Source organism: Hylobates moloch, unplaced genomic scaffold (genome assembly GCF_009828535.3).
Source record: "Hylobates moloch isolate HMO894 unplaced genomic scaffold, HMol_V3 SCAFFOLD_5, whole genome shotgun sequence".
Classification (NCBI taxonomy): Eukaryota; Metazoa; Chordata; class Mammalia; order Primates; family Hylobatidae; genus Hylobates; species Hylobates moloch.
This window is the reverse complement of record NW_026652280.1, coordinates 116193684-116215783: the sequence shown is the minus strand read 5'-3', so window position 1 is coordinate 116215783 and position 22100 is coordinate 116193684. Positions and strand designations below refer to the sequence as shown.

The window sequence follows — 22100 nt, the reverse complement described above, 5'->3', positions numbered from 1 at the left end:
TTTTATGTCTATTTTACAATCTTTTTTTAAATTGAAGAAAAATCCTGTAGATAAATTAGAAAATTCTTCCCTTCATAGGTTTATCTGCATTTGATTCTCCCATACTTGTACAAGGATTTATTTGTATTCAAATGGACAAATTACGTAATAGGAAATATTTGAAAATATTTATCATGGGTAATTGCTGTTTTCATTGACTTCCTAAGATTTTATGTAATAATCATTGGAGTCAATATTGGTAGCTAATGTACTAATCTAATATTGAAATCAGATTGATATCTTTGTTACTTAAAGATAATTTGATTGGATCAGCAGTTATTTCAAATTGATTAAACAAAAAATTATAAAACACCTAGTTTGTGCTAAGCAACATAATGCAGTGATCATACAGAGATAAAAGTCCTTACCTCGGAGTTAAATATCTACTAGGAAGACAGCAAGAATATGTGATAATACAAACTTGAGCACAGGGTGCTCTGGGAGTGTGGCAAGCACCATTTTAGGTAGTCTCACCAGCCTCTTGTTTCCCTCATATACATCATCCAGGTCAAGGTTCAGTCAGAGAAGCAGACTATATGTTTATATATAAGGAATTTGACTACGCTGTTGTGGGAGCTAAACAATCTGTAAAGCTGTTAGTGTTCTTTCTGATGCTGGAGCTTAGAGTCCACACGGCAGTCAGTTAAGGGAAGATGGATGTAAAATGGGAGGCAGTTAAGAACAAGTGGAAATAAGCACAGAAAAACCCATGTCAGTTTTTATCATCTCTGGCCTTGATAGTAGTTGTCCTGTATAACCCCATATCCAACACAAACACGTGGTTTAGAGAAACCTGGTTAGAGAAACGAGTGATCCAGGGAAAGGATGGGAAGTTGTCCAGCTGCAGCTTGTGAGCTAACACAACAGGTATAAGCTATAAAACAGCTGCTGCTTCACATTCATCCTCCAAATTTTGCTCAAGACTTGTGGCTTACCCTAACCAGAACATTGAGGCAAGATAATTCTGGAAAATGTAGTTCTGCTTAACCAAGCTGACATTACAAACCACCACAATAACTATCCTATCAATAATTGTTAACCTGAATGAATAATGCTTAAAAATTTCAGCCCCAGGAGATCAAGTAAAACAGAGAGAGAGGAAAGTGACAGATTCAAAAACAAATGGTATCTGAGCTGGCATTTGGAAGTTAGCCAAGAGGGTGTCGCAGGGATTAGATAGAGTCCAGGAAGATGGAACAGCATAGACGTAGGAGGGTGTGACATTTTAAAAACTCTCAAGTTTGAGTGAAATATAAATATTTAACAAATTATATTAATGGGTTTTTTTTTGTTTTTTTTTTTTCTTTGAGATGAAGTCTCGTTCTGTCGCCCAGGCTGGAGTGCAGTGGTGCGATCTCTGCTTACTGCAAGCTCCGCCTCCCGGGTTCACGCCATTCTCCTGCCTCAGCCTCCCAAGTAGCTGGGACTGCAGGCGCCTGCCGCCATGCCCCGCTAATTTTTTGTATTTTTAGTAGAGACGGGGTTTCATCGTGTTTGCCAGGATGGTCTCAGTCACCTGACTTCGTGATCTGCCCGCCTCGGCTTCCCAAAGGGTTTTTTGGGTTTTTTTGTTTTTGTTTTTGTTTTTGTTTTGAGACAGGGTCTGGCTCTGTCACCCAGGCCAGAGTGTGCAGTGGTGCGATCTCGGCTCACTGTAGTCTCCGCCTCCTGGGCTCGAGTGATCCTCCCACCTTAGCCTCCTGAGTAGCTGGGACTGCAGGCATGCACCACCACACCCATCTAATTTTTGTGGGGCTTTTGGTAGAGACGGGGTCTCACCATGTTGCGCAGGCTTGTCTCAAACTCCTAGGCTCAAGCAATCTGCTGGCTTTAGCCTCCCAAAGTGCTGGGATTACAGGCGTGAGCCACAACACCTGGCCTATATTAGTGTTCTTAAATGATGTGCTTAGAAGTTGGATTTTATGATGACAGAGGGCAGCCTCCCAAAAGTTTTAGGCAATAGGAATGACGACTAGATTTTTGTTTCAGAAAAATCACTAGCGACAGAGGATGGTTTGGAGAGGCAAGACTAGTTAGGTTGTTGGATCATTCTGGCTAACCGACATTGAAGGCCTTAATCAAAGGCCTTGGCAGTACAGATGGAAAGAATTGACGAGAAATATTAAAGGCAACATTTGTAGGACCTGGCTGAGGAGAATACAGAAGAAGGAAAGAATCAGGTTGAGTCAGGATTCTTGCTTGAGAGAGTAGAAGAGGGAGGCACTATTCACTGATTTGTAATACAGGGGAAACTGTGATTCAGGAAAGGAAAGAATAGGGCTAAGTATACGGCCATGAAAACACATCAATGTTTTAGTCATGGCAGAGAAAAAAGAATTCTGCAAAAGTGGGAATGGCCAGTCATTGGACGAAAACCAGGGTGGAGTAGTGTCGTAAAATTGAGAGAGTGGAGAATTCCATCTAAGAAGAGTCAATAGTAACCAATTTTTTAGGGATATTAAGAGAAGGACTGAAAGTGCCAATTAGAGCTAAGAACTTAGAGGTCTTTGATGCCCTTACAGTAGTTTGGTTGAATGGTAGGGACAGAAGAAGATTACATGGGGTTAAAAGGATTGAACAGCAATGAAGAAATTGACTTAAATATAGAATAATTTCCAGAACATTTCTCACCCCAGTAACTAGAGGGAACCAAAGGTTGGCTCGGGGGAATGTTGTTTTAAGATAAGAGGCTTGAATGAAGAAAAAGTCAATAGAAGATGAGGATGAAAAGAAAACAGTGAAGGAAAATAAACATAGTAAAATCCCTAAGTGAGAGAATAATGTTCAGATGACAGGAATTAACAGAAGGTAAACATCTTCCATTGAAACTAGAAAGATAAAGATGGACCTTGAAAGAATGAAGTTTTTCAGTGGGGGAACAGGAAGCTCATTCAACAATCATTTATAAAAAAAAAAAAATACCATGTGTCATGCTTACTGCTAGAAATTAAGATAAGACAATATGTCATCTCATCTCCACAGACTTTACAGTCTGGCAATCTAGACATAGAGTAGTATAAGGGTTGCCATTGTTAAAACTGTAGGGTGATGGGGCATATATAAGTAAACTTAATCTAGTGTAGGAGATTATGAAAGGCCTTCTGGAACAAGTAATGTTTAAATTGGTATCTGTAGAAAAGAGAGATCATCAAACAGAGGGAATATTAATACCTTGTGCAAAGCGCCTGAGGTAGGAAAGAACACGGCACCTTGAAAAACAACCCTAGAAATGAATGACTGGAGCAGAGAGAGGGAAAGGGAAGGTGTGGGAGATAATGCTGGAGAAGTGGATCATCCAGATTATGCACATTCATGGCCTTTTTGACCATATTAAAGAATTCTATGTTTTTTTTTTAAATAATGGAAAGCCAGTTGTTTGTTTTTTTAAGAGACTTTATGCAAGGTAAGTATGGATAATGTATTAAAAGAGTTGCCAGCAAACTTTTCCTCTTTAGGACCAGATTGTAATAGTTCAGACTGTGAGGGCCACATACAGTCTGTGCTACATAATTGTCTTTATGTTTTGTTGTGTTTTCTTTTTACAACCGTTTGACCCCTGTAAGACAGTAGAAAATAGTAAGAGTAGGTGGTGAGAGCATCTAGAAGCTATCAGAGTAGTCTAAGGAGGACCTGATATGGCTTGGGAGAGAATGGCCATAATGAGAAAGAAGAGACTTGCCATAAGATTTTAGAGTTTGAATTGACCAAGCTTGCTTGTAGATAGGTGGAGAGGAGGATGTGAGATTGAGGAAAGCATGTAAATTGCCTCGTAGGGTTCTGGCTGTGTGGTACTGTTAATTAAGATACAGAATAGAGGAGAAGAAGCAGGTTTTAAGGGAGAAGCTACTGCATTCAGTTTCATTGTTGAATATAAGTTGACAATTAGATGGTTCTATGGCAACATGAGGAAATGAGCTTCAGATCTGGTAAAAGTAATGGCCAAAAAATAAAGTAGGGCATCGTTAGCATATAGATAGTAAGTCCAGGGAATGGCTGAGATAACATAGGAAAATTGTATGGAGTAAGAAGAGAGGGCTGTCTCAGCCAGACTGGATGGAGGAAATCAAGCAGGCAAAGGAGACTGGTGAGAAAGGGCCAATTTCAATTATGATTTTTTTGACCTATGATTTACTTAAAAGTATGTTTTTGAAATTTCTAAACATATTTGTTCTTTTGGTTCTTTTTATTGTTGATTTCTAACTTAATTACAGGCTGGTCAGAGAATGTGGTCCGTATGATATCAACTTGAAATGATTGAGAGTCACTTTTAGCCTAAAAGAGGGGTCAGCAAACTGTAACCTGTAAGCTAAATCTGGCCTGCCACCTAGTTTTGTACAGCCTGGAAGCTAAGCATGATTTTTACATTTTAAATATTATACATAAAAATTATACAAAATTCAAATTTCAGTGTTCATAAAGTTTTATTAGAACATAGCCACACTCATTCATTTACATATTGTAAATTGGCTTCTTTGTTACCATGTTGGCAGAGCTGAGTACTAGCAACAGAGACCATATGCTCCACAAAGCCCAAAATATTTACTATCTGCCCTTCACAGAAAAAGTTTACCTACCCCTGGCTTCCAATGTGTTCAATTTTTAATGTTTTAGGTGTTCTTAAAAAAAATCTGTACTCTCCAGATAACATATGCAGGGTTTTATATATGTTTATTAGATTAATCTTACTGACTGTATTACACAAATTTATATACTTACAACGTTTTGTCTGCTTAATCTACCAAATACTGAGAAATGTAAACTAAATTTCCTAATTTGGCAGTGGATCTGTTAAGTTTGTTTTTTTGTTTGTTTGTTTTGGGGCTTTTCTTATAGTTCTGTCAATTTTACTTTATAAATTTATAGTTTAGGTAACTAGAAGCAAATAAGTTTAGAATTGTTATCTCTTCTCACTGAGTTAAGCTTTTATCAGTATGTAATGATGATCTCTTTTTTTAACTAATAGTGTCTACATTAAGGTATATTTTGCCTGATATGAATATACCAGCTATCTTGTGAACATTTTCCTGGTGTAACATTTCATCCTTCTTCTTTCAACCTTTATGGCTCTTTAAGTTCTAGATACATATTTTCAAACAGCATGTAGCAGATTTTTTATTCAATCTGGCAATCTTTGACTTTTAACTAAAGAGTATAGTCCGTTTTCATTTATTGTAATTAGCAATTACTGTTCTATTCTGATTCATTCCCACTAATATATTTTATATTTTCTGTTTTGCGGCCTATTCTGGTTTTTGCTATTCATTGTTTTGGATTGACTAATTTAATTCCAATTTTTTTTTCTCTAATAGTTTGAGTTATTCTATTTCTGTTATAATGATCACTCTAGAAATTTTAATATTTTAACATCTTTTATGTTTTATCTTGTTGTCTGTGTTATGTTTCTAGTCCACTGTTTTTCTCTTCAAATGTTTTAAACTTGTTATTTATCCCCACTATTGAATTTCTATCTTAGTCCATTTATGCTTCTATGACCTGAGACTAGATAATTTATAAAGAAAACACAATTAATCTTTCACAATTCTGGGGGCTGGAAAGTCCAAGATCAAGGTGGCAGTCAGATTGGTATCTGGTGAGGACTACTCCCTGCTTCTGAGATGGCACCTTGCTTCTATACCTTCTGGTGAGAAGGCATACTATGTCCTCACATGGCAGAAGGGACAGAAGGGCAAGAGAGGACTCTTTTCAACCTTGAGCCCTTTTGTAAGGATGCTAAATCCATTCAGGGGGCAAGGTCCTCATGGCTTAATCATCTACCAAAAGGCTTCCCCTCTCAAAACCATCATAATGCAGATTAAGTTTCAACATGAATTTTGAAGGGGATACATCGAAACACAGCAATTTCTAATTTCAAAGATAGGTTTAATATCTTTACATTCTACTTATTTCTTTTCAAATTTGCCTGATTATTTTAGTACTTTTTTGTTGCTTCATTACACTTTCAATATCCACTTAATTTACTTAAAAATATTAAGCATACTTTTATTTTGAATCTGATCATTCTTATACCTACAGCCTTTGCAGGTCTCTGTCTCTAACCTTTGTGGTTTGTTATTTCTGCTGTCTCTTTCATGATGGCTTGATTACTTTTTGTGTTTTTGTGATTTGTCTTGTTGTTAGCTCACATTTATTGGAAATGTGTCTGTGGAAGTCTTTGACACTTGGTCAAAGAGGCATTCGTCTACAGATAACTTGCATTTTCTTCTCCCAGCGTCCAACTTAACCAATTTAAACTTGGAATTTTGAGGTCCACAGACAGTACAAAGTCTGGCCTAAAACCTCCTAAAGTTAGGTTTGTGGTTAGGAATGTCCAAAGAAAAGGTATTTTGTTTTGTTTTTCTTTTTGTCCTCTTCTATCCAGAGCCTAGCTTGAGATAAGCAAGTGTGACAGGCAGAATTCTACAATGCCCCGTGATCTCTGCTCCCTTGTGTTACCCCAAGTATAATCCTCCCTCCCCTGAATGTGGGTGGAATCTGTGACTTGCATCTAATCAATAGAATATGGCAAAGGTGACAGGCTGTCACTTCCATCATGACATTACGTTATATACAACTTTGTCTGAACAAGCTGGAGAGACTCTTCCGTGGCATTCAAACTGCCATGTTGTGAACTGCCTGTGGAGAGAACCACAAAGCAGGGAACTGTAGACAGCCTCTAGGACCTGCAAACACACTCCAGCTGACAACCAGTAAGAAGCCAGTCATATAAGTCACAAGGAAATGAGTTCATCCAACAACCAGAGGGAATTTGGAAGTGTATCTTCTCCTAGTCAAGCCTCTGATAAGAACACAACCCCAGCCAATACCTGGATTACAGCCTGGTGAGACCCTGAAGCAGAGAACCTTGATAAAACATGTCCAAGCTTTTAACCCATAGAAACTATAAGATAAATGTGTGTTGTTTTAAGCCTCTAAATGTGTGATCATATGTTAGGCAGCAATAGAAAACTAATACAGCAAAGGTCTCTCCCATCTCCATCTGTGGCATGGATTTTTTTTTCCTCGTTCACCCACCAGCGGTCCCTTTTCAGAGGGTACAATCCAAATCGCCACCTTTGTGCAGGCTCTAGACTTTGTTTCCTAACCTTGCACACATGGCCTTTAAACTCAACCTTCAGGTCACCAAAAATTGGTAGCTATATCCAGAGCAAACACCCATTTCAGGTCTCAATCAACTTTCTTATTTTTTTGAGGATTTCCCACATCTACATCTACTTTAGCCAAGTGCTTTTAAATTATGGTGTTTAAAATATTTTATCCAACAAGTGTTGGACACTTGTTGGACAGTCTTGTAGTTTCCTTGAAAGTTACCATGTTGGCAGCTTGAAAGTAGGGACTTCATTTATTCCTTTTCATGACTCACTTTGAGGGCCTGATAGAGTGCCCTTGGCAGGGTTATCCTTTGTGGTTTGTTGACTGACTCCAAAACGATTTGAAATATGTTTTTTAACAAGAGGATTTCTTTACATACCTAATCTGCTATACACCTGGGAATTTCCATTACTCGTCAGCCCATTGAAGGTAAATTTCCTACTACTACCAAACCCCAAGCTACTTAAGCAAAAGAGATTATGATCTCTTTTTTTTTTTTTTTTTTTTTTTTTTTTTTGTTTTTTTTTTTTTTTTTTTTTTTTTTTGAGATGGAGTCTCGCTGTGTCGCCCAGGCTGGAGTGCAGTGGCGCAATCTCGGCTCACTGCAAGCTCCGCCTCCTGGGTTCACGCCATTCTCCTGCCTCAGCCTCTCCGAGTAGCTGGGACTACAGGCGCCCGCCACCGCGCCCGGCTAATTTTTTTTTGTATTTTTAGTAGAGACGGGGTTTCACCGTGGTCTCGATCTCCTGACCTCGTGATCCACCCGCCTTGGCCTCCCAAAGTGCTGGGATTACAAGCGTGAGCCACCGCGCCCGGCCGAGATTATGATCTCTTAATTGCCAAATCCAGTCAACTCTTTCCAGTCCTCATGTTACTTGGCCTCTCTCTTTCAGCAGCATTTGGCACAGGTGGCCACAGCTTTTCCTTCCTTTCTTTCCTCCTCTGGCTCCTAATCACATATGTTTATGCTATTTCTGCTGTCACTGTTTCTTCTCAATTTCCTTAGCTGACTCTACTTTTTCTGCCTCCCTCTTAAATCTTGGCGCTCCTCAGAGTTCTATCCTAGGAATTTTATTCTCATTCTGTAATACATACTGTACGTGGATTACCTTATCCATTCCTATGGCTTCTACTATCATGAGTATGCTGGTGACTTCCTAATCTATATCTCAAATTGTATTTGGAAAGGTAAATTAGGTTAAGTGAGATGAGATAATAGCTGGGATCATAGATGGGTGTGACATTGCACGTGTCAGGTGCAATGATCCCAGCTATTAGGTAGGCTGAAGTGAGAGGATAGCTTGAGCTCAGAAGTTCAAGACCAGCTTGGGCAACATAGTAAGACCTGTCTTGAAAAAAAAGAAAAGAAAAGAAAAGATCTACCCAAAATCTCAGTAGCTTAATATGGAAAAGTTTACTTTTTGCTCATATAGAGTCTACTGCAGGTCCAAGTGACTCCCCAGAGAAACTGTCCTCCATATGCTGACTCAATGATCCAGGGTTAGAACTCTCACCTTCACCTTCCCATCATAAAATCTCCATTGTTGTGGGAGGGGGTCAGAGGAGGGTTTGCATCAGCAATTAAATGCTTTGACTAAATGAGACATGCATCACTTCATTCACTGCCCATTGGCCGGAACTTGTCACATGACATTACCCAACCACAAGGGAGGCTCCACACAAGAAGGAGAAGAGAACTGGTTATTGGTGAGAACTGGTACTGTCTACCACACAAATCTAGATCTCTTTTGTGAGCCCCAGATCTGTGCATCCAACTGCTCTCTCAACATCTTTACCTGAATGTTCCACAGGCACCCCAAACCCAATGTGTCCAAAATTAAACTCATTATTTTTTCCCAATCCTATAACCCCTTATTTTATATTCTCAACGTTAGTTGACGGATACAACACAGGAAACGTAGTTATTGCCACCTCCCCTCTCTCTCTTACTTTCCTCTCACACCTAATAAATGACTAGACTCATCACCTATCTGCTCTACCTCTTCCCCATGGCCATTGCCTCTATTCAGATCATCCTAGTTTCTCACTTGGAATTCTGCAACACCAAAGGATTCTTCACCCACTGTCTAGCACCTCACCAGTTCCCCCTACACTCTGTTGCCTAAACCCAAATGTGCTTGTGTTAGTCCTCTTCAGCAGTCTTTCCATTGCCTATAAGGGTAAAATATGTTTAGGGCCCGCCATTACCTGGTTTTATCTATCCTCTCCAGGCTTTCCTCTTCCATTACCCACCCTTATCCTATCCTCATTCCCCATAGCACCACCTATGGTGAAATACTTGCATTTCCCTAAACTCAACCATCGTGCCAAAGCATGTCCTTGTTTACCCTGTCCCTCTACCTGGAATACACTTCCTCCCTCAGTCTACCTAGAAAATTATTCATCTTTCAAGGTGCAACTCAAACATTGTCTCCTCTATGAGGCTTTTCTTGACACCTATCCTCCCTCCTTATCATGTAGTCTGACCCCTTCGTTCCTTGCGTCTCACTCTATCCTGTATGAATGTCTCACATCTACAATATTTCATTATGCTTATTTATGTGACTGGCCAGTCTGGAACATGCTTTTGTAGATGAATGAAGATATCTGTCTCTCTATAACAGACAGATCCCTCAAGTCAAGAACTATTGTCTTACTCATTATTGAACCTCCAGAGCTTGACAGGGTGTTTGAGTAGGTGCTAAGTGAATGTCTGATTAATTAGTTAATCCTCCCTCTAAGTCTTGAAATACCACTGTTTCCTTCTCTGTCTCCTCTTCCTCCTTCTTGCCCTTTGGTTGTATCTTTGATCATTGTCTGATCTTTTATCCCCCCTTGTTTTTGCTGCCACTTTCCTAAATCTCTCTCAAATCCATATATATCTCTTCATCTCTACTGCTACCATCCTAGTCCATATTACTATTACCCTCCTCAACTGCATCACTGCAGTAATCTCTCAACCAGTTTATTCATATCTATTCTGGCTAACTTCCAATCTGTTTGCTCCAGTTTTAGTGATTGTTCCGTAATGCAAACCTGATCATGTCACCCTTGCTTAAATATCGTTAGTACAGATAAACCCACTTCTCTTAAAGACAAAAGTTGTGAGGGACTGGCCCCTTCCTGCCTATTCAACCTCATCCTCATCATGCTCCACCCTCTGCCCACGACCCAGTACCACCTCACATACTTCCTCTTTCAGCTTTTGTCAAACTAGTCTTTTTTCTTTTTTTTTTTTTGCCCTTCAACTTCCTACCCTCCTTCTGGCACAGGGTTTTTAAATGTTCTGTTCCCTCTGAACTTTCCCTTCCTCTTGGTCTAGTGGAACTGCAACTCACATTTCAGATTTCAGCTTAAGTGTTGGGTCATTTTGTTGTTTTGTTTTTTTGGCTCTAGGAAGGCTTCCCTGGTCCTCTTCCCCTCTGTTGTAGGCATCCATGGCACAGGGTCCTGATCCTTCACAGCACACTTAACAGTCACAATTTACCATTTCTTTATGTGGTAAGGGCCTCCTTTACTAGTCTGAAAGTTCCATGAAGGCAGGCCCTCATGCTCGTCATAATATCCTTAAAGCTTAGAATGGTACATAGCACATAGTAAATGTTCAATAAATGTTTTGGAGTAAGTGAATGAAGAAATGAATTATCTCAGCAACTGAGGTTCAAAAACTTGAAGTAATCATTGACTCATCCTACTGTTTTATTCCCCATATCCAGGTCCCAAGTTATATGTCCTCCAATTTTATGATCCCTGTGGTTTCAGCCTACACCCTTACTACACAATACCCAGAATATCACCATACCATCTAGCTTCTTTGTCTCTACCCACAATTTATCTTATATGATATGGTACAATCTGTCATAAAGGCTATGTTTATCATGTTATATCTCAATCAAAAATATTTAGTGTTTATTTTTTTAAATATTTCAAATATATCTTGCTTGGATTTAAAGCTCCCCACCATCTGGCTGCAATCCATCTAAGTCAACTATTTTTCATCTCCCGCCCTCTCCAAATGCCCCTCCCTATTTATTTATTTATTTATTTATTTATTTATTTATTTATTTATTTAAGCACTCTGTCACTCAGGCTAAAGTGCAATGGCATGATCGTGACTCACTATAGCCTCAAACTCCTGGGCGCAAAGGATCCTCCTGCCTCAGCCTCCCAAAGGTTGACGCCTCGATTACAGGCGTCAACCACCACACCCAGCCAAAATGTTCCACTCTTGAACTGTGCTAATATCCCAGAAATACATCACTTGAATTTCAGCAACCAACCCTGGGCCTAGGGCACCCTTCCCGCAGTCCTTTCTCCGTCCATCCGTCCAAAGCCTATCTGCGCTCAAGGTTTACCTGAATACCTCCTTGCCTGATTTCTCCAGCTCTGCCAGCTGTGAGTTACTCCTCTCCACCTGGAAACCTCGTCCTCAGACACTATGCCTGGCTAGCTCCTTCTCATCCTCGAGTTCTCTAAGTGGAAATGTCCACTCCTCGGAGAAGCCTTCCCCAGTCCTCCATCTTCTCTAAAGACATTCTCCCAGTGTATTCTGTCTAGCTAGCACTCTGTTTTTTTTTTTTTCCCTCAAGGCCCTTAATACAATGTGTCATTGACTTATCATTTATTTGTTTTTCATTTCTCTTCTCAATTAGGTGGTAGAGTCTGTGAGGCAAGGAACTTTTCTGCCTTGCTCTCCGAAAAACCTGTAATAACCTGGTCAGTTATTAAACCTATATAACCTGGTCGGGCACGGTGGCTTATGTCTGTAATTCCAGCACTTTGGGAGGCCAAGGCAGGCGGATCATCTGAGGTCGGGAGTTCAAGACCATCCTGACCAACATGGTGAAACCTGTCTCTACTAAAAGTACAAAATTAGCCGGGCATGGTGGTGCATGCCTGTAATCCCAGCTACTTGGGAGGCTGAGGCAGGAGAATTGCTTGAGCCCAGGAGATGGAGGTTGCAGTGAGCCAAGGTTGCAACATTGCACTCCAGCCTGGGCAACAAGCATGAAATTCTGCCTCAAAAAAAAAGAATAAACAAAAAACCTATAACACCAGCTCACTGTATGGCCTATAGCATTTACTTAATGAGTATATTTATTAATATTATTTTACAAATAAATATTTATAAAGAAATGATTTGCCTTCCCTTTGAAGGGATCTTAACACTCTTAACACATTTGAAGTCTGCACAGCTAGTACTTAACTCTTAGCACTGTTTGCTCTTCATTTTTCATTATTAGCCTCATCTCCCTGGTTAGAATAGATGAGATTATAAGGTTTTTGATGACAATGATAATGTCATACTGATGCCACCTCCACAGTAAATCTGGCACAGTGGTTAAAGTAAATCTTTAATAAATATTTAATTAGCAAGAAACCTGTCTTACCTCCTTATGTTCTGGCATTCATGTGTCAGACACAAAGAAAAGGTACAAAAGAAAGATTAAAAAATCGTAATGTTGGGCCGGGCACGTTGGCTCACGACTGTAATCCCAGCACTTTGGGAGGCCGAGGCGGGTGGATCACGAGGTCAGGAGATCAAGACCATCCTGGCTAACACGGTGAAACCCCGTCTCTACTAAACAAAATACGAAAAAATTGCAGGGCGTGGTGGCGGGCGCCTGTGTAGTCCCAGCTGCTCGGGAAGCTGAGGCAAGAGAATGGCGTGAACCCGGGAGGCGGAGCTTGCAGTGAGCCGAGACAGCGCCACTGCACTCCAGCCTGGGCCACAGAGCGAGACTCCGTCTCAAAAAATAAAATAAATAAATCATAATGTTGACCTCAAAGAGGAAGTCTACCCTTGAGTTTAGTAAGATCTTTGCCACACACAACGTGACGCTGGCAGTGGCAGGGGCAGTAATCTTTATTTCGTCATTTCTGAAACACAGGAGCAGTAACGGAAGCAAGTGAAATGCTCAGTCTTAGACGATTGCGTCGTGCTATGACCGGACTTTTTCTTGAAAGGTAAATGCATTTACCACTTGCTTTTAATCTAGATTAAATAATCACTCACCAAAAGAAAGTGTCGTCTAATTGTTAGTGGTTTCTATCACTTGTTTTCTTTGGTGCGGGAAGGGTTGTATTTGAATGGTTCTATTTAGTTGACGGATTTTACGCAATCGGTAAGATTCTCCAGTGCTGGATGAAACGTAAAAAAGTATATATAGCACAGCTTCTATTTTAATTTATGCTTCTGCCAAATGTTTGGGTTGTGCTGAAAGGGAAATGTATTTCCTGCTTTTCTTGGCCTGGATTTGTGAGTAGCTGTTTCCCTGTGGTATTGTGCGATGATTTTGTCCATTTATGTGAAAGTTAGGTAGAGTGGCCTAACGTTTTCACAGTGGCTATGGTAACATTTTTGTAAATTCAGAACTGCTACTGTGAATTTCAGGATTTTACAGAAACCTATGATCCTATCTTCTTCCACCTCTCCAGTGGCAAAGCCTAGTGTAAGCTCATATTCTGTTTAGCACCAGCATATATTTCAATATTTTAAAAATATTATGTCAATATTTTATGATGGTCTGGAAAGAGCACCATTGACTTAGAAAAGGAGCAAGAAATGTGAGAAAAATTACCACTGCCGATTCTGCTGTGGACCGTGGGCTTCCTATTCTCATGGCTCAGATTCCTCACCACATCTTCCCGTTGGCCCCTTTCTTATCTGATGTTGCATGATCTAAAAATGTTTGGTGAATTGTAAGGTACTTGGTAATGTTGCTGTTGCTGCGATTGTAACAGGTACAGGGAGATGAGGTGTCCTTCTCCCAACCCTCCCACAGGTCCAAGGACTTGGAAGTTAACTTTTGAGAGCTGAACAATACAACAATAAATAATTGAGGACATTTGTTTAAAGAAAGGACCTTAAAATATAGAAGAAATAACAAAGCCCAAACATTTTCCCATGAGTTTTTCTAAATATGAAGTAAAATTCTGGCCTCCTAAAAAAAAAAATCAGGGATGCATACAATGTTTTATGCACAAAATATCTGTTTCATTGTTATTGATTTAAATAAAAATGAAAACAATTCTATCAGTAAGTGGGGAATTCGTTAAGCAGGTTATAATACATAGCTATAATGGAAAGACCCATCACCACTAAAAATGTTATAAAAAGTTTTTAGTGACATAGAAGAATGTGTATGGTAAAATGCTGAGTATAAAAGGAAGATATGACCTCTTATAAAAAGAAATATCTCAACTAGCTTTTTAAAAAATGCATGGAAGTCTGACTAAAAGGAAAGACACTAAAAATATTAATGAGTAGTAGGAGTTTGGGTGATTTCACTTTTCTGCCTTTAGATATTTTATACATTTTGATATAAAGCCTAAACAAGAATATTGGCAAACTTGAGAAGATAATACGTGAACAGATTAGAAGCGTCTAATGAGGTCTAGAGTAAGGGTCTCCAAGAGCAAGTTTGTCAAAGTTTATGTAGCAATGCCAGGGAAGAGTAAGATTGATACATCAGCCCCAGTTGGCAGTCAATATAAAAATCATCCATTCATCTTCTCTCATGCTTACTTCAGTTCAGTGCTTACCAAGCAAATTTATTATTTTCATTGGCATTCTTATATGTTCCCCTGATAGGCAAAATTCACTGATTGCACCAACATGTACCTTGTGTTATTTCGGCTTATACATCAGTCTCCTGTGAGTTGGTTGGTGGGAATCAGTTCTGGAGAAATCAGTCATTTCTTGGTGCCCTGATAAGATCAAATTTCTGGACCTGCAAACCTGAAGGCTGGCTGCTGAGCTGCAGAAACAACACCAGAATTGTTGACCACTGATGGCACTAGAACACCCACAAATTGCCTCTCATTGTTACTACTCTTATATGACAATCACAGTCTCAGAGCTGGCCCTTAAGCTGGCTCTCCCTTCTAAGCTTTCTAAGAGATACCTTGTTTTATTCTCAGGGGATGACAGCATGGGAGGAAATGGCTCCACATCTAAACCCGACACTGGTGAGTTTACGACAGGAATAATTACCTGCCTCACATCTGAGTTAAAATAACTAGAAATTGTGCTGAAGGGCTGTAATGGAAAGGCACTAGCTAGCGCATTTCTGAAGTTGGAAGAATCCAATTTTACCAGGACACAGAATCTAATGCCAGGAGGGGTGAAAGGGGGAACCACAGAGACCTGCCTGGCCCTCCAAATCTGAGTAAAGGGTGTCTCTGCTCAATATCAAACTAGGTGGGTCCTGCTCCCCTATTTGTAGTGTAGGCATTGGGAAAACCACTGTGGCTGTTTTTGGCTAGGCACTATTAATAGCTGTTCTGCAAAAAGAGCAAACATAAAAGGGCAGCAGTTTCAAGGTCAAATTCCCCAAGGACTTTGGGAAGCATTTGTTGTTTCTCCCTAGCTGGGAGATGCTTTCCTTAGGCCAGAGGGAGCATATCTCTTCAGGAGTTCCTATTAAAGTCTTTGAGGAGGGCAACACATGAGATTTTTTTTTTTTTTTTTTTATCAAAGGGACACTAGGCTTGTATTTCATGTATGTAGTTGATGGATCATGGCACCGGTCACTGAAACTCCCTCCGGTTCACCCATTCTCTGCCTCACCCTCGATACTGGACTACAGGCTATTTTCTTGTATTTTTAGTAGAGACGGGGTTTCACCGTAGTCTCGATCTCCTGACCTCGTGATCCGCCCGCCTCGGCCTCCCAAAGTGCTAGGATTACAAGCGTGAGCCACCGCGCCCGGCTGTAGTTGATTTTTAAGTTCTAATTTTCATTTAAAAGTAGTACTTGGAATCTAAAAAACAATGTTCTTTCATTTTTGTAAGAGTTGCAGCCCCATCCTTAATTTCCACTGGTTGCTTGGGTAGAATGGGGCACCTGGAGACACTTAAGCTGGAAGGGTATCATGAAAAGTGACAGATAAACTAATTCCTTTTGTGTTTTCTTGTAGAAAGACAAGGCACTCTCCCCACAGCAGCCCCAACAACTAGCCCTGCACCCTGTCTCTCTAACTACTACAAGTAAATGAGCATTCTCCCATCTGTTTCGTCTTGTACCACATGGGATTTGATGTTGTGTTGACAGCCTTGGCTTGGGGACTTGGGCAGGGAGACTGGGGACAAAGGACTAGAAACAGTAAAAGAACAAAGTCAGTTTGTGATCTCAGGAGTATGGCTCTTAATTTGGCATCCCCTAAGCTTCAAGAGATCCATGGATCCCCTAAGCTTATAGGTAAAATTTGCTGGGTGGAGAATTATGAACATTGTGTGGGTTGAGGGAGGAGGAGAGGAAGAGGCCACAGCTTCCTCTGAGGCCTCAAATAAATGTGAAATTCAAAAGCAAAAGCCGAAAACCACTGGGTGAAAGTTCATTAATCAGTATGAAAACCATTTCAGGAGTCCATCCATAGGCAGAAAAGGTTTCGCTCTTTAGGAAAGGCCTTCAAAAGCCCAACAGTTCATCCTTTGCCTTTCTTTGCCAAAACAGCCAAAAACATTTAATCCTTGCCTTTTGTGCTGGGGTTCTACTGGCACTGCTGCTGATAGCCTTTATCTTCCTCATCATAAAGAGCTACAGAAAATGTAAGTGGTCTCCAAGGGATAGGACAGCCCTTCTCTCTCTGCCATTGATACTAGAATTAGCTATGGGTGAGTAACGGGAGGAGGTAGGGGAGGGTGCAGTGTGATAAAAACTGCTTAGCCCACCCTGTCTGCAGACTGAAGACTCAAATCCCTTCATTTTTCTTCCGCCCTGCCCCCCACCCACCTGCCAACACCTCCTCCCCACCCCACCCTTCACCCAAGATCGAAGGGAGAGTCTTCCCATTTCCCCAGGCCCCATTGCTGAGATGGGTCCCTCTTCTTTCTGGCAGGTCACTCCAAGTCCCGGGCCCCAGATCCTCACTCAGATCCTCTGGCCAAGGTAAGATGACCACACTGTTTTGGGGACACTGAAGGGCTACCGTCATTGGAATTCCCCTCCATACTCTTCATTATCTACTAGAATGGTGGTATTGATTTCCAGACACTGGGCAAGTGATTCTTTGACCAAAGTGCTCAGGTTGCTTCTACAGAGCAACCTTTTGCTCCAAACCGAACTCACTCATTCCTCCTTTTTCTCCCTTTGCAGCTTTCATCCATCCCAGGGGAATCACTTACCTATGCCAGCATGACTTTCAAACTCTCAGAAGAAAAGAGCAATCACTTGGCTGAGAACCGTTCTGCAGACTTTGACCCCATTGTCTATGCTCAAATTAAAGTAACAAACTAACCCACTTTTTCCAATGAGCCTTGAATCCATTTCCTCTCATCTCAGCCCTATCTTCACACGTCACTTTCCCTTTTTTACAAATTTTGGACCACCACCTGTGTGGAAACTGCAGTCGGAGTTGTTTAGATGTGATCTGGCAATGCTATCTAGCAGCTTTGGAGACCAATGGTCAGTCTTTTCCTGGCCAGAGAAAAGATTGATGGCCCTCCCACTTGAACTGACAGCCTGTGAGCCCCTTGGGGGCATAGACTGCCTTCCTTGGAGCTTTCCAAAGTGTGTGGTACGGAGCTCAGTGCACAGAGTATTCACCCAGCATCATGAATCAACTTGGGAGGAGTCAATCAAATGAACAATCTACCAAGAATTTCAAATAAAGTCAAACCCCCACAGTGCTGCCTCCATCTTTATTATTTATTTGTCTGTTCCTGCCACCTTCTCCAGAGGTCAAGATTAAAAGTCCAGAGCTCATTCACAGCCAAAAACACCACCAAAGGTGATGGCACTTGGAAACAAGCTCAGATTTGATTGGGGTGCAGGTACCAAACTCTGCCACTAACTAGCGGCATTCATTTAGGCAAACTTGTTAAACTTTTCAAGCCTTAAGTCTTTCATCTTGAAAACAGAGATAACACTTACCACTAATAGTAAGTGTGAAGATTAAATGAAGTACCTTATACATAAGCATTCTATACCTTCAAGAGCTCTGCACAAACACAAGTTCCCTACTGTATAAAGCACTATGCAAATGGAGATTTCTACCTCCATCTTATAGCATAAGAGGTATGCATAACAATATTATATGAGAACCAAAGATAAAGATTAATCTAAACATTAATTCCCCCAAAATCCCAATGAATAATCACATATAAAAATCCCATTAAAAATATCATCAGATGAGTCCCAAAGATGAACAACAACAAAATATCAATAAGATTATTTTTCACCGGGCAGGCTTACTCTAAATTTCCTATGTAAACCATAAACAAGACAGCAAATCCAGAAAAATGTATAAAAATAAATAATAAAAGTTATATGGAAGGCTAGCCCTTGCAGCTAACTAAAAGTACCTGTTTTATTAAGCATCACTAATTAAAGCAATATGTTAATGGTACATGAATAAATAAATCAATTGAATAGAATTTAAAGACAAGAGATACATCAAAATATATAAGGAAATTTGGAGTATGATGAAGATGGAATATGAAATCATTTGGGAGAAATTGGTTTATTCAATAAGTTGTATTAAGATAACTAGATAACCATGTAAATGAAAATAAAGTAGGATCCATATTTCACTTCTTATATGAAAATAAATCCCAGATGTGAAAAATTTAACTGCCAAAAAATCATAAAAGCACTAGAAGAAAATATGAGAGAATTTTAAAAAATATTTTTGTAGAGCATGCCTTTGAATGTATGTCACAAATCCCAGAAACCAGAAAATATTAACTTGACTTCTAAAGTACAATTAAAAAGTCCAAAGTACCATTAAAAAGTCAAAAGGCAAATGACAAGCTTAGAAGACACTTGCAAAGCATCTTATAGACATATAAAGATCATTTGTAAATCAACAGGGGAAAAAATGAGCAACTCAATAGAAAGGACAAGGGATAGGGGTGGGCGATTTGTAGGAAAGAATATATAAATGGCTCAAATATATGAAAAGATACTCGACTTCACTCATAATAAGGGAAATAATGATTACAACTACAATTAGATAATTTTTTCTATCAGTAAGACTGGCAAAATTCAAAAAGTTTGCTAACTTTGTGGGCAAAACTGGGGGGGAACCAAGACACACATACACTACTGGTGGGAGAGCACATTGGTACAGCTACCACAGAAGACCATTTGGCAATAGCCAACAACATTCTAAATTCTTTTCTAAGAATTTATAAATAATCCTATTTCTAAGGATTTATTCTACTCAAATACATGGAAAATTGCCTACATAACTTGAATTGCAGCAGTAATCAAATTGGCTAGAACTTACTGAGGCTTATTACACTTTTAGTACGATTCTAAGTGCGTGGCATGTATTCATGGAATCCTCACAGAACACTGTGAGGTTACAATTATTACTCATTTTAGATACAGAAATGGAGGCACAGAGAGGTTAAGTAACTTGCCCAAGTTCACATTGCTAGTAGTAGTGGCACCGGAACTCAACCCTGGGTAGGCTGGCTCCAGACTTTGCACGTTTATACATTGTGCTCAATTCTCTGAAACAGCAAAAGATTGAGAAAATCTTCATTGTACATGGAGAGGCGACTGGTTCATTGAGTGCAATGTAGCCATTAAAAAGAATAAGGCAGCTCTATATGTTCTAATAAAAACAGATATCTATGATATATTGCAAGCTGTTGAACAGAATTATGAACATGCTCTACTCACATGTAGTAGAGCATATGTGTATCTCTATATTTACTATACCTCTGGAAGAAAACACAACGAACGGTCTTGGTGATGGCCTCTGGGGAGGGGAAATTGCTACCTGTGGGACTGAGGATCCCTAAATATATATATATAAATAAGAGGACTCAGCAGACAGAAACCAAAATATCATCTTTATCATGAACATGGTCAACATTGGAGAATAGAGCTTATACTACAGCGGCAAAGAAGTTCAGAATACTGAACTCCACAACTGAGTTATAAGCTGCACCAGAGCAAGCTCACCCCTCCCAACAAGCAATGCAGTTGTTCAACCTTCCCCTAAGGAGTTGCAGAAGAGCTCATGTGCTCTTTCAAAGCTGCACCCAAAAGAGTAAAAGAGGAAGAGGAAGAGAGAAAGTATGTATGCCCAGTTCCTATTCCCAGTCTCCCATGTCAGACAGCCCCCTCTACCTCCCATGGGCAGGGGGTCACTGAGGAGTGTTGCCTTAACGGAGCTCAGTCTACACCAAAGGAAGCAGGAGTGGGAGAGAAGCATCCACCACAGATCTTTCAAAAATACATTAAATAATATTTTGGGGTCTGGATGTAGTGGCTCTTGGCTGTAATTCCAGACCTTTGGAAGGCCAAGGCAGAAAGATTGCTTGAGCCCCCAAATTTGAGACCAGTCTGGGCAACATAGGGAGACCCCATCTTTACAAAAAATAAAATAATTAGCCAAGCATGGTGGTGCATGCCTGTGGTCCCAGCTACTTGGGAGGGTGAGGTGGGAGGATTACTTGAGCCCAGGAGGTTGAGGCTGCAGTGAGCCAAGATTACACCACTGTACTCCAGCCTGGGTGGCAGAATGAGACTCTGTCTTAATAATAATAATTCTTATTATTATTTGCAAAATCAAGTTAAGAAAATTGAAGTCCAAGGAGATGAAATAATTTACTCAATGACATCTGGCTAAAAATAAATGGCAGAACAAAAATTTAAATCAAGTCCTCTGACTTCAAATTCTTTGCATCTGGCCTCCACACCAAGCCGCCCCACAGCACTTACGGTGTCAAGGAGACGAGAAAGGTAAAGAGTCAGGTGACGTGATCCAGAGATCGTGTTCTTTCTGAGAGAGAGCAACTGCTCCTGGAAGCTGGATTTTGAGGGAGAAGCCAGTGGAAGACAGTTTGATTAAAAAAAAAAAAAAAGTAGTCTCTCTGTGGGAGTGAACAGGTCTAGAAGAAAAACAGGTTTAAGGGAGATAGTTCAGTGAGGTGGCCACAGCACCACCAGGGCAGCCGCCCCACGAGGGCAGCAGAGACCCAGGAATGGCCTTCTTCCGTTCACTGACTGTGAAGTGCACACAGGGAGGCCTCTTAAGCTTTCAGCTGTTCCCAGACTTGGGGCTGACATCAAACAATTCTGCCATCCCTGAAGCTAGAGGCCATATCAGCTTTCCAGTTCAGGGCCAGCACCTTATAAACATAGCTGCAAGAGTAGAGTAAGCACTATCACATGGCTATCTACTTGTACAAGAAATATCAAATTAATTGCTCTTTCCTGTTTTCTTGAAGCTGCGCTTTTTTTTTTTTTAACGGTATAGCCCTAAACAGAGTCTTGTTTTTTGTCTTCACATTATGCATCCAGCCTTGCTAGAGGATAAAATGAGTAATTAAATGACTGACCCCAGACTCAAAGATCTTTGCTAGGTAAGAGCAGAACAAAGCTCTTGAATCCTGGATCATGGAATCAGAACAAACCTATAGGGAAATGGTTCTCCAGACATTGTGAATGTAAATCTTCCAAGACATCTGTAGATGTCTTCATCTGCTGCGGAAGGTCTATGTCTGCTGTCTCGCCTTGTAGAATGGAATGTCCTAACCAAACCCAAACTGGATTGCTATTTGCAGTACTGGTGGGTTAATGATCCCGTTTGTTTAAACTCAATACAGGGCCACAGGGGAGGAATTGGGGCTGTTTCATGGCTAAGGGAAAAGAGAGCACTTTTGATGTTGTTTGATCTGAGCCTCTGGCAAGGAGGTGGGTTGTACAGAAACACAGAGGTGGGGTGTCCACACCCTCATCCCTTCCCATCAGGCCGTTGAGTAGCTTTGAATTCCCTACCTTTGGAGAGAGGAGTTAGGGTGGAAGCCGAAGGAAGTGTGTTCATGAAAGATTTTGTGGGAGTCTGGATCTAAACACTCAGGGCATGTGCAGAACCATTTCAACAAACAACCTCCCTGTTCCAACTCTGCTCAGACCAGAAGGCCACTTGAGTATCCTGAGGACTGAGGCTGGCCAGCACGCCCATTAGAAGAGATCATAACACAATGAA

The 22100-nt window shown here is 40.5% G+C and overlaps 1 protein-coding gene across 1 annotated transcript; it reads left to right on the top strand.

Moving 5' to 3' along the window:
• The first annotated feature begins 12882 nt into the window (after positions 1-12882).
• CUNH1orf162 (chromosome unknown C1orf162 homolog) lies at positions 12883-17393 on the top strand. Its single transcript, XM_032155022.2, has 6 exons — positions 12883-13116; positions 15073-15120; positions 16071-16140; positions 16607-16701; positions 16992-17041; positions 17249-17393. Exons 2-6 carry the CDS (start codon positions 15084-15086, stop codon positions 17387-17389), a joined length of 393 nt encoding a protein of 130 aa, XP_032010913.1. The 5' UTR covers positions 12883-13116; positions 15073-15083; the 3' UTR covers positions 17390-17393.
• The last annotated feature ends 4707 nt before the right edge of the window (positions 17394-22100 follow it).

Excerpts from the sequence above, each read along its gene's own strand:
- CUNH1orf162 (XM_032155022.2), top strand. The coding sequence starts at position 15,084 with ATGGGAGGAAATGGCTCCACATCTAAACCCGACACTG. Across the intron at positions 16,702-16,991 it reads CATAAAGAGCTACAGAAAAT|GTCACTCCAAGTCCCGGGCC; the intron begins GTAAGTGGTCTC and ends TCTTTCTGGCAG. Across the intron at positions 17,042-17,248 it reads ACTCAGATCCTCTGGCCAAG|CTTTCATCCATCCCAGGGGA; the intron begins GTAAGATGACCA and ends CTCCCTTTGCAG.